The 12,704-nt window shown below is 35.8% G+C and overlaps 1 protein-coding gene across 2 annotated transcripts in view; it reads right to left on the bottom strand.

The window, feature by feature from the left end:
* GLRA3 (glycine receptor alpha 3) overlaps positions 1-12,704 on the bottom strand; it is a 183,348-nt gene that overhangs the window by 72,462 nt on the left and 98,182 nt on the right. For both annotated transcript variants that reach the window (XM_021698908.1, XM_021698909.1), the window contains exon 4: positions 6,219-6,442. In XM_021698908.1, coding sequence (XP_021554583.1) covers positions 6,219-6,442 — 224 coding nt within the window. The remainder of the gene's footprint in view (positions 1-6,218; positions 6,443-12,704) is intronic.

Raw genomic sequence — 12,704 nt, 5'->3', positions numbered from 1 at the left:
CCCTCTAGAACCCTCAGTTTGTTTTTCAGAGTCCATCGTCTCTCATGGTTTGTCTCCCCCTCCGATTTCCCCCCTTCATTCTTCCCCTCCTGCTATGTTCTTCTTTTTTTTTTCTTAACATATATTGCATTATATGTTTCAGAGGTACAGATCTGAGATTCAACAGTCTTGCACAATTCACAGTGCTTACCAGAGCACATACCCTCCCCAGTGTCTATCACCCAGTCACCCCATCCCTCCCACCCCACCCCCCACTCCAGGAACCCACAGTTTGTTTCCTGAGATTAAGAATTCCTCATATCAGTGAGGTCATATGATACATGTCTTTCTCTGTTTGACTTATTTCGCTCAGCATAATACCCTCCAGTTCCATCCACATCGTTGCAAATGGCAAGATCTCATTCCTTTTGAAGGCTGCATAATATTCCATTGTATATATATATCACATCTTCTTTATCCATGCATCTGTCGATGGACATCTTGGCTCTTTCCACAATTTGGCTATTGTGGACATAACTGCTAAAAACATCAGGGTGCACGTACCCCTTCGGATCCCTACATTTGTATCTTTGGGGTAAATACCCAGTAGTGCAATTGCTGGATCATATGGTAGCTCTATTTTCAACTTTTTAAGGAACCTCCATACTGTTTTCCAGAGTGGCTGCACCAGCTTGCATTCCCACCAACAGTGTAGGAGGGTTCCCCTTTCTCCACATCCTCGCCAACATTTGTCGTTTCCTGACTTGTCAATTTTAGCCATTCTGACTGATGTGAGGTGATAGCTCATTGAGGTTTTGATTTGGATTTCCCTGATGCCAAGCGATGTTGAGCACTTTTTCATGTGTCTGTTGGCCATTTGGATGTCTTCTTTGGAAAAATGTCTGTTCCTGTCTTCTGCCCATTTCTTGATTGGATTAGTTGTTCTTTGGGTGTTGAGTTTGATAAGTTGTTTATAGATTTTGGATACTAGCCCTTTATCTGACATGTCATTTGCAAATATCTTCTCCCATTCTGTCGGTTGTCTTTTGGTTTTGTTGACTGTTTCCTTTGCTGTGCAAAAGCTTTTTATCTTGATGAAGTCCCAATAGTTCATTTTTGCCCTTGCTTCCCTTGCCTTTGGCGATGTTTCTAGGAAGAAGTTGCTGCGGCTGAGGTCGAAGAGGTTGCTGCCTGTGTTCTCCTTTAGGATTTTGATGGACTCCTGTCTCACATTGAGGTCTTTCAACCCTTTTGAGTCTATTTTTGTGTGTGGTGTCAGGAAATGGTCCAGTTTCATTCTTCTGCATGTGGCTGTCCAATTTTCCCAACACCGTTTGTTGAAGAGACTGTCTTTTTTCCATTGGACATTCTTTCCTGCTTTGTCGAAGATGAGTTGACCATAGAGTTGAGGGTCCATTTCTGGGCTGTCTATTCTGCTCCATTGATCTATGTGTCTGTTTTTGTGCCAGTACCATACTGTCTTGATGATGACAGCTTTGTAATCGAGCTTGAAGTCCAGAATTGTGATGCCGCCAGCTTTGCTTTTCTTTTTCAACATTCCTCTGGCTATTCGGGGTCTTTTCTGGTTCCATACAAATTTTAGGATTATTTGTTCCATTTCTTTGAAAAAAGTGGATGGTATTTTGATGGGGATTGCATTGAATGTGTAGATTGCTCTAGGTAGCATTGACATCTTCACAATATTTGTTCTTCCAATCCAGGAGCATGGAACGTTTTTCCATTTCTTTGTGTCTTCCTCAATTTCTTTCATGAGTATTTTATAGTTTTCTGAGTACAGGTTATTTTCCTCTTTGGTTAGATTTATTCCTAGGTATCTTATGGTTTTGATTGCAATTGTAAATGGGATCGACTCCTTAATTTCTCTTTCTTCTGTCTTGTTGTTGGTTTATAGGAATGCCACTGACTTCTGTGCATTGATTTTATATCCTGCCACTTTACTGAATTCCTGTATGAGTTCTAGCAGTTTTGGAGTGGAGTCTTTTGGGTTTTCCACATAAAGTATCATATCATCTGCAAAGAGTGAGAGTTTGACTTCTTCTTTGCCAATTTGGATGCCTTTGATTTCTTTTTGTTGTCTGATTGCTGTGGCTAGGACTTCTAATACTATGTTGAATAGCAGTGGTGATAGTGGACATCCCTGCCGCGTTCCTGACCTTAGGGGGAAAGATCTCAGTTTTTCCCCATTGAGAATGATATTCGCTGTGGGTTTTTCATAGATGGCTTTTATGATATTGAGGTATGTACCCTCTATCCCTATACTCTGAAGAGTTTTGATTAAGAAAAGATGCTGTACTTTGTCAAATGCTTTTTCTGCATCTATTGAGAGGATCATATGATTCTTGTTCTTTCTTTTGTTAATGTATTGTATCACATTGATTGATTTACGGATGTTGAACCAACCTTGCAGCCCAGGGATAAATCCCACTTGGTCATGGTGAATAATCCTTTTAATGTACTGTTGGATCCTATTGGCTAGAATTTTGGTGAGAATTTTTGCATCCATATTCATCAGGGATATTGGTCTATAATTCTCCTTTTTGATGGGGTCTTTGTCTGGTTTGGGGATCAAGGTAATGCTGGCCTCATAAAACCAGGTTTGAAGTTTTCCTTCCATTTGTATTTTTTGGAACAGTTTCAGAAGAATGGGTATTAATTCTTCTTGAAATGTTTGGTAGAATTCCCCTGGGAAGCCATCTGGCCCTGGGCTTTTGTTTGTTGGGAGATTTTTGATGACTGCTTCAATTTCATTAATGGTTATAGGTCTGTTCAGGTTTTCTATTTCTTCCTGGTTCAGTTTTGGTAGTTGATACATCTCTAGAAATGCATCCATTTCTTCCAGGTTATCTAATTTGCTGGCATAGAGTTGCTCATAATATGTTCTTATAATTGTTTGTATTTCTTTGGTGTTGGTTATGATCTCTCCTCTTTCATTCATGATTTTGTTGATTTGGGTCATTTCTCTTTTCTTTTTGATAAGTCTGGCCAGGGGTTTATCAATCTTGTTAATTCTTTCAAAGAACCAGCTCCTAGTTTTGTGGATCTGTTCTACTGTTCTTTTAGTTTCTATTTCATTGATTTCTGCTCTGATCTTTATTATTTCTCTTCTCCTGCTGGGTTTAGGCTTTATTTGCTGTTCTTTCTCGAGCTCCTTTAGGTGTAGGGTTAGGTTGTGTATTTGAGACCTTTCTTGCTTCTTGAGAAAGACTTGTATTGCTTTATACTTTCCTCTTAGGACTGCCTTTGCTGCATCCCAATGATTTTGAATAGTTGTGTTTTCATTTTCATTGGTTTCCATGAATGTTTTGAATTCTTTTTTAATTTCCTGGTTGACCCATTCATTCTTTAGTAGGATGCTCTTTACCCTCCATGTATTTGAGTTCTTTCCGACTTTCCTCTTGTGATTAAGTTCTAGTTTCAAAGCATTGTGGTCTGAAAATAGGAAGGGAATGATCCCAGTCTTTTGGTACCGGTTGACACCTGATTTATGACCTAGGATGTGATCGATTCTGGAGAATGTTCCATGGGCACTAGAGAAGAATGTGTATTCCATTGCTTTGGGATGGAATGTTCTGAATATGTCTGTGAAGTCCATTTGGTCCAGTGTGTCATTTAAAGTCTTTATTTCCTTGTTGATCTTTTGCCTAGATGATCTGTCCATTTCAGTGGGGGGTGTTAAAGTCCCCCACTATTATTGTATTGTTGTTGATGTGTTTCTTTGCTTTTGTTATTAATTGCCTTATATAATAGGCTGCTCCCATGTTAGGGTCATAAATATTTACAATTGTTAGATCTTCTTGTTGGATAGACCCTTTAAGTAGGATATAGTGTCCTTCCTCATCTCTTATTACAGTCTTTGGTTTAAAATCTAATTTGTCTGATATAAGGATTGCCACCCCAGTTTTCTTTTGGTGTCCATTAGCATGAGAGCCCACACCTCGGCTCTGTCTCTGCAGCCGGCTTCCCTGCTCCAATACTTGGGGGCTCTGCTGCACTCAGGCACCCCCAGTCTTTCTGTGACCCTGAGGGCCCTGAGACCACACTGTCCCGTGAGGGTTCCACCCCCCGCTTAGTCACTGGAGCGTAGTCCCTCAGCGGAGCAGACTTCTAAAAGTTCCGATTTTGTTCTCCGAGGCTCTATCACTTGCCAGAAGTGGCCGATGGAGGCCCCCTCCCCCGCCATCTATCCTCCCGTATATCACCTCAGATTCACTTCTCCGCACGTCCTACCTTCCAGAAAGTGGTCGCTTTTCTGTTCAGAGAGTTGTTGCTATTCTTTTCTTCGATCTCCTGTTGAGTTTGTAGGTGTTCAGAATGGTTTGATCCCTATCCAGCTGAATTCCTGAGACCAGACGAAATCCAGGTCTCCTACTCCTCCGCCATCTTGCTCCGCCCCCCCAGTATCTGTAGATATTTTCCCAGAGGTATATTCTTCTGACTACTACTGCTCAGTGGAAGAAGTTTAGGACTGGCTTTCAGTATTTTAGGGAGAACAAAGGTTTCACCATACAGTGTGCAAACCTCATGTAATCTCCATTTTCTCAGTATAATGTCACATGACAGATGCCAGCTATGCCTGGAGTCTCTACTCCTGAAGCTCTTGGTACAACCTCTCCCAGATTTTCTGTCCTCTTTCTGCTCATTTCAGATGGCAAAAAGGTAGTTCCTAGTCTGAAGGACATGGACAAGAAAATCAGGAATAGAAAGCTTAGTCTTCTTTCTGCAAATTTTAAATCAATTCTTGTCTTTTTCTTTTTTTTCTAGCTCCCACTTTCTGAAGTCCTAGCTGCCTTAAATTTCTAAAAGTTTGAGGATATTATTTTCTTCTTTTTGGGTTCCACCACTGTAGCTTAGATTTCAGTTGTGCTTGTTAAGTCAGTTTTCACAATGCATTCATTTTCCAGCATCCTAAAATATGTCATCATTGCTCATCTGTCACTGTCTTCTTTCCCATCACTTTCATCCTCTGGTGTGCTAATGCCATTTTTATTCTTACTCAGTTTATTTCTTTGTTTTAGGAGGTTTAAGAAGGAAGTACAGATAAACGGGTAAGTTCAATAAGTCAGGTTTGCCAGGACAGTCTTTAAACAAGCAGGAAAGCCAAGTCTCTCATGAGATATCACAGATGTTCCATTTGTAAACTGAGTAAGATTTTTTTTTCTAGCACAACTTTTGTTAACAAAGAAACTGTTTGCCATTTGAAGATTTTAAAGTCCTGTGAGATTTCTAAAAACAACTCACAAAAAATGAATTTAGTCTGATTAAACGAGTCTGGTTATAACAAACAAAAACTAGGGGCTGAGAGACATCATCTGTTTCATCTGAACTCATATTGAAAGACAAAAGATGCAATTCAGAATCATTTCATAACTTTTCTCAAAAAAATTGCAAGATACATAAGCAAGTCATAATGCATGGCACCATTTTCCAATTCCAATAAGACTTGATATAAACAATGAAATATCCATAATCTACCCATAAACTAAATAAAGAAAATAATTATGGAAGTTTTAAGATAATAATTTTATTTTAAAATATTTTTCATGTGTGACACAAATTATCAAATATATCCTTTCAAATTGTTATTCATTGATTTTACACCTGTTTGATATTTAATAAACAGACAAAGTTGAATGGGCTCTAAAGTTCAACAGTCAAGAAATTTTAATATTAGTGTTTATTTGTTGGTATTAATTATTGTTATGTTTTGGTGTTAGTTTTTAAAAGCTACATAGTCTTCTTAGAAATGCATTATAAATAACTGAAATGTAAATAAGATCTTTTCTAAAGAATGACCAGAGAAACCCAAGGAGATCAAAAAAATACAAATACCTGAAAAATAACTTATGGAAAATGAATCCCAGACAAGTAAATAAAAATATTTCTTCACTGACAAATATTTAAAGGAAGTATGCATTCGTAAAAATATAATCACAGTGTATGAATCAGCTATCATTCAATTTGCCTTAAAACTGCCCACCAATTTGGCTGATATTAAGAGGCTGAGCCATTTGTTTAAAAAAGTGGATTTCTAAGAATTACTCATACAGTTCCTAGATCTGGAACTTGGGTCTATTATTGGTGATTAGACATATTTGGGAAATGGTATATTAGAGGAACTCAAGTGGAACAATGATAGCACTTACTCAAAAATCTCAAAACACTCATTAAAAAAAACAACACAGTATTTCACTGAAATCAGGGACTTGTCTATGACTCACCTTATTGAATAAAGAACATTTCCATTCTTGAAAATTCTTAACAATTTATTGTCTGTAGTAACTTCATGAAAGTTGGCACCCTTTTCATTGGCAAAGAACAAATCAGGTTTCCAAATGGAGTCCAACATGGAAGGGTCTAGGTCTAAAGAGTCATCAGGATATTCACTATATGCAAGGCGAGGATCATTCCATTTCTGACGAAGAAAGATATTCACTCTGTAATCCTATGACAAAAGAAAGAAAAGAAAAAAAAAACCTGTTTTAAAAGTTTAGAATCTTATGTGCTATTCTTTGGGCACCTCTGAATTTTAGCAAAAGCCACTGACATCCTTGTGCGCTTTCCATACCCCACAGACCTCACTCATTACTACTGACAAAAGTCATTTTAGTTACAAGGCTTTGCCCATGTTTTTAGTCATCTATATGTCTCTAAAGAAAAGGTCACAGAAGAGTACAATTTTACTATGCTTATATTTTGCCATTCCATTCAAATTTCACTTTCCTGGTTTGTCAGAATAAAATGTTGGATTACTATCAGACACTTGAAATAAAATATTTTCACCTTTGCATTCATTTTCTAGAACCATTTCTTTTAGTAGATATCCAATAGCATCCAGAATGCATTTAGTGAAATTTTCTTGAAAGCTGTTTTATAAAAGTGATTATATATGTTTCTTTACAATGAAGACATGTTTCCTCATGTTTAATATAGCATATAAGTTCCATGAAACAGGTGATTTGGAAAAAATAAAAGGTGATTTTGAAATAATGAAAGAAAAATAAAGTAACATTATTGCCAGTAATCCTTTAAGAAGATTTGGCTAAAGAGTTTTTCTGATTAGACTATTCACAGTTGGCTAAAAAGGGGAAGAGTCAAAGATATCAATCAAATTCTTGCTCACAATTTCTGGACTAATGTACAGAATGACATAGATTCATAGCCAGGTGTATGTGCGGGTTTTGTACACAAGTATATGAGCATAAGCACTACCTATGACTTTGTAATTTTCCCCTTAGATTTTTGAAATGAGTGAATAAATTAAACATGCAGACTTCGTTATAAGCGTGAGTAAAGTGAACATTTTAGGAAGATTTTATTTCCATGGAAAATAGCCAAGGTTGGAGATACTCAGAGAAACTGAACAACAGTTTTCATCTATTTTTTTATTCCTTGAAAACCAAATTACATGTTAACAGAATATAATAGCCAAGCAATCACAAAGAATGTTTCCATAATATCAGGCCTGGTAGATGGCTTCTCGTGCAGGGTGGTCAAATTCAGAATAGTGAACGTTACAAATATTTATGTTCCCTTGATTATTATTTGTGCACTGAGACCCTTATCTTCTAACTGTAACTGAGGTTACATACCAGATAATATTTTTTTCTGCTTGCTAGGTGCCCCATGTATCTTCCAAAGTGACAATGGAACAGAGTTCACTTCAGCTTTTTACCACAAAGTTCACGATAATGTGGAAATCTCACCAGCCACAAGGATCTGCAGAACCTGTAAATGCGGATATATGAACAAGCTTCTCCCAGCCAAAGACAGGTCATCCTCTCTTAGCCTAGAGTTCAGAATGCCAAGAAGCATAGCTCCCTGGTCTATGGCCAGTTCTTGCAACCCTAATTACTCTGTAGTCTGTGCCTCAACCCTAATTATCGCCAAAGGAATAGATAATCAGACTGAAGTCAGTTTCTCTCTGCCTTAACTGTAGGACAAAATGAAAGCAACTCCAGTTATAATGTTACCCGCCAGGAAAAATAACTGACAAGTAAGGAATTTCCTTTGGACCGATTCTTAAGATTTTTTATATATATACAATTATATATAATTGAGACAGTCTGCAAGTGTTCCCCACTGTGAGGCTAAAATAAAAGTACTTTTAAGCTACAGTATATGTAATAAAATTTGGTTGAATCTCCTGATCCTATGCTCTTGGTTTAGTGATAATTTTATAGACAGAATCTTGGATCTTCCAGGAACACTTTTTTTTTTGCTACAGGAATGAGCTAAAAAACAAAACACAACAGAACAAAAAACCCCACAGAAACAAAAACCACCCAGGTATGCTTCAGTTTCTGTTTCTAAATTACACAAGGCAGAAATCAACTGTCACCTGTCACTGAGGCCAAATGCTATCCTATATCCATTGTGCTCTTTTTGTGAATAACCAGAAATATCTTTGTTTACAAACACATTTAGGTCTTCGGTTTAGGGCCAGGGTCCAAAGCAAAACTCAAAAATGACCATCTCCTGAAAGCCTAGAAACTGAGGTTTTAACAGTTCTCGCAGTTTGGGTTTTAACCTGCCTGCAAATGAACATTGTTCTGGGAAGCTTCCCTATTCTTTTTTTTTTTTTTAAGATTTTATTTATTTATTTGAGAGAGAGAGAATGAGAGAGAGCATATGAGAGGGGTTAGGGTCAGAGGGAGAAGCAGACTCCCTGCTGAGCAGAGAGCCCGATGAGGGACTCGATCCCGGGACTCCAGGATCATGACCTGAGCCGAAGGCAGTCGCTTAACCGACTGAGCCACCCAGGCGCCCAAAGCTTCCCTATTAAACAACCAAATTCAGCATTGTGAAAATAAATTTTTAAAGCTTATTCTTCATAGTCAGTGTATCCCATTCATACTGGGCAACCAATATTATCTGTGCGTCCTGATCATTTGTGAAAATGTGCAAAGCGTAAATAAAATGACATCGTCAAATAATGCCACCTGAAAGAAGTCCTTGTAACTTGATTTGCAATAACTTACCTATACTAAATGACCATGAACTAAAGCAGGAAACAATTTTGCAAAATAGAGATAATGGATGTGTATGCAGCACATGCAAAAAATTTTAAAATAGACCCACTAAAGTTGGTTTAAAATGTAATCATTCCTGACTATATGTAAAATAAAGACTAATTGTTTTATTAATGGAATTTTCCCTATTCACCTGGGCTATGCCCTATAAGGGTGAAAATGTAGAAAGGTTATATGTGAGTAAAAAGAAAAAGACAATAATAAATATGAGATAATATATATGAAAATGAAATAAATATATTTCACATTTCTGAAAATCTAGACATGTATTGAACTCATTCTTAAGTCTTACAAGGCACCTAAATTGACTTTTATATGGAATCATAAAATTTTAGGACAGAGACATTTAATGATTCTTTTCTCTACAAACTCCTGCAGTAAAACCTTCAGAAGTTAATCTTATTTTTCATCATTTTTTCATGTTACATAATAAATAATATTTATTATATGTTATACTATATTAGTATCAGCCCTATCTACCGCCAAAGGAATAGGTGATCAGACTGAAGTCAGTTTCTCTCTGCCTTAATTATAGGAGAAGATGAAAGCCACTCCAGTTATAATGATGTTTGTCCGGAAAAAATAACTGGCAAGTTATATGTTAACTATATGTTATATAGTTATATGTATATGTTATACTATATTAGTATATTATTAATATTGTACAGTAACAGTGATGAAATACAGTTATTATTTCATAATACAAAAAGACTAATTTTGACATTTCAGAAGTCAAAATTTCTTGTTATTATTAGAATAGAAAAATACACTTTATTCTAATTAGTTTAATTAATTCTTTAAGAAAATATTTTGCTGACAAAGTAAAGTTATATTTCATGTTTGGTTTTGAAATAAGTATCCATTAAAATGTAGTTTAAATTGCATCTGTATTTCACATAGTAAATAATAGACTTATATTTGAAATCTTACGTTATGAGGTACAAAAAATAATAATTCCATTAGGCAAATTGTATAATGGTTCATACACTAGACTCAGGAAGTAAGTTTTTTTAGGATGGAATCTCAACTCTCCCAGTGAGATAGCTTTCTAATCTCCCCGTGTCTTGTTTTTTCTTCTGTAAAATAGAGTTACAATAGTACTTCCTCTCAGACGGGTGCTGTGAGCATTGGCTTGATCCACACAAAGTACTTAGAACCGCACTCATTAAATACTAGCTTTTAGAGCCTCAAAATTAAAATTCATATTAAATACAAATTTGGTTGTTTTTTCTCTTTATAAATTAGTTTTTGAAATAATAGGGGCATTTTGATATGCCATATAAGAATTTGGGGCAGATAATTGTAATGTTGAACTGGTGAATAATATCTTATGGAAAATTTTCAAACCAGTGTGATAAGCTTATCATTAACTTTTTGTATTAACTTTTGCATTTCAACATTTATATATTTTTGTATTTCCTGTCTTTATTCAATTGCCCCTCCTCCCCTTCTCTCTATATAATTGGTTTGTGTTCCAAGGCCCTTTTCCATAATGGTAAATATCGTTGCTTACATTTCACTTTGTGCCAGATGTTTTACTAGTTGCTTCGTGGATTACTCCTGCCATCCTGATAGAAAATCTATGAGGTAGGTATTATTATTTGCCCAATTTTACAGATGTGGACTATGGGACAAAGATAGGCCAAGTAACTTCAACATGATTACAGAGCTAATAGGTGGCAGAGTTGTAATCCAGGCCCATACATTCTGGTTTCAGAGCTGTAAAGGATACATTGCCTTGTATGCAAAACAACTGTTTTCTAAACTAATGCAAAGATTCTGGGTTTATGTAGTTCATGTTTGTGGTTTCTTGTTGTTGCTGTTTGTTTGTTTTGTTTCTTTTTTGATTTTTGTAAGGAATTTGGGGGTTTACTGATCAACATCCTTACTGATAGGAAACTACACGCCCTATAACGAAATGTTATCCTGTTAAATCTAATAGATGCCAGGTTGTCATTTTTCCAAAATAGGTACCCTGGGGAAAGACCAAACTCAGTAAAAATCACAACCCAGTGTAGCACCCAAAATAACACAGAATACAGCATTCATCTTTAGCTGTCTAGGGGAGTATAGGATTGCTAGAAACTAAAATGACCAATTAGAAAAAATGTAAGGAAAATAATCATCAAATGTTAACAAATTTGTTAAGTGCTTCTCTTCCCTCTGGTCTACAGTTCAGGTAAGTCTGAAGTTCCCTAGTGCTTTCAGGTCATTTCCAATCCAGCAGACTTCTCTCACTTCTTCCTTTTCTCCCTGCCTTCTTACTTATTTCTGCCCTGTCCTCTCCTTGCTTCTCTGTTTCTTTCTGTCTCTGTGTCTGTCTCCCTCTTTCCTCTTCCACCACTCCCCCATACACATACACATGCACTGCTTCTGCAGGACTAGCCACCACATTTCTATACTGGTGGTGTGTGCAAGTGGTTTTCATTTGCATCCTTATGGAGTAAAGGAAACGGGTCTCTACAACACTATCACTATTGATACCTTGATGTCTTTGTTTTTTTCTCTTCTTTATCCTACACATTTTCGTGTAGTTGAAATTACAGTGGACATGTGTTTTTGCATCTTTCATTTTGACTTAATGAATTTTATGCATTTTCTAGTATTCTTCTTAATCATCATTCCAATAGTTGTATGATGCATTTTTCTTTTCTTTTTTTTTTTAGGTTTTTACTTAAATTCCAGCATAGTTAACATAGAGTGTAATATTAATTTCATGTGTACAATATAGTGATTCCACACTTCCATACAACACCGGGTGGTCATCACAAGTGTACTCCTTAATTCCATATCACCTATGTCACCCATCCCCTCACCCACCTCCCCCATGGAAACCATCAGTTTATTCTCTACCATTAAGAGTCTGTTTCTTGGTTTGCCTCTCTCTCGCTCTTTTTTCCTCCCTTTGCTCCTTTGTTTTGTTGGTGCATTTTTCTTACACAAATAATTTTTCATGTAACTGATTAGGGTCTGGAACATACAGAATCATGCAATTGGCAAAAAACTTAAATGTGTTGATTTATTTACTATAATTAAACATCTTTTTTTTTATCATGTCTCAATAAATTTGAGCAAAAATTAAGGATATAAAGTATTCTTAAAAATGAATATGCTAGGCATATTTTCAGAAAACAATATTTCTGAAAGATACTTTTATTATAAAAATAATCATCACAAAATAGCACAAAAATAAATAATATCACTAACTAGAGTATTTTTTCTAAACAACTTGAATGCTTTCCAATGATTGTAAACATTTTCATATAAAATAATGATTATAGTGAAAGTATCACTGCCTTTTTTATTTATAATCTCATTTAATAAAAATGGTTTTACAAATTCAACATTCAGGGTACTAATTAATCTTTTGAAAAGATACTTTATTCAGGTTAAAGAACTCAGTTTCTATTACTGTTTTTAAAGTTGTTGATGATGCTGTTGATGCTGTTATTGGGGAATGGTATTTAACCTTATTAAATTATTGGAAATGTATTCGAAAGCTATGCGATTCTTAACTTGACACAAATTTTGTCATACTACATCGTTATCAATTATTTTCTGTAAAAGTAAAATATGTATGCTTAATGGCACATGCATATATTTGAGCATGAGGTAGATCATTTATTTTTGCTAAAAGCTCAATAGAATTTAGTCAAATTAAAAATATTAAAAGAC

The sequence above is a fragment of the Neomonachus schauinslandi genome, chromosome 2 (assembly GCF_002201575.2).
Source record: "Neomonachus schauinslandi chromosome 2, ASM220157v2, whole genome shotgun sequence".
Classification (NCBI taxonomy): domain Eukaryota; kingdom Metazoa; phylum Chordata; class Mammalia; order Carnivora; family Phocidae; genus Neomonachus; species Neomonachus schauinslandi.
The sequence above is the reverse complement of the archived record's forward strand: the minus strand, read 5'-3'. Positions and strand labels throughout refer to the sequence as shown.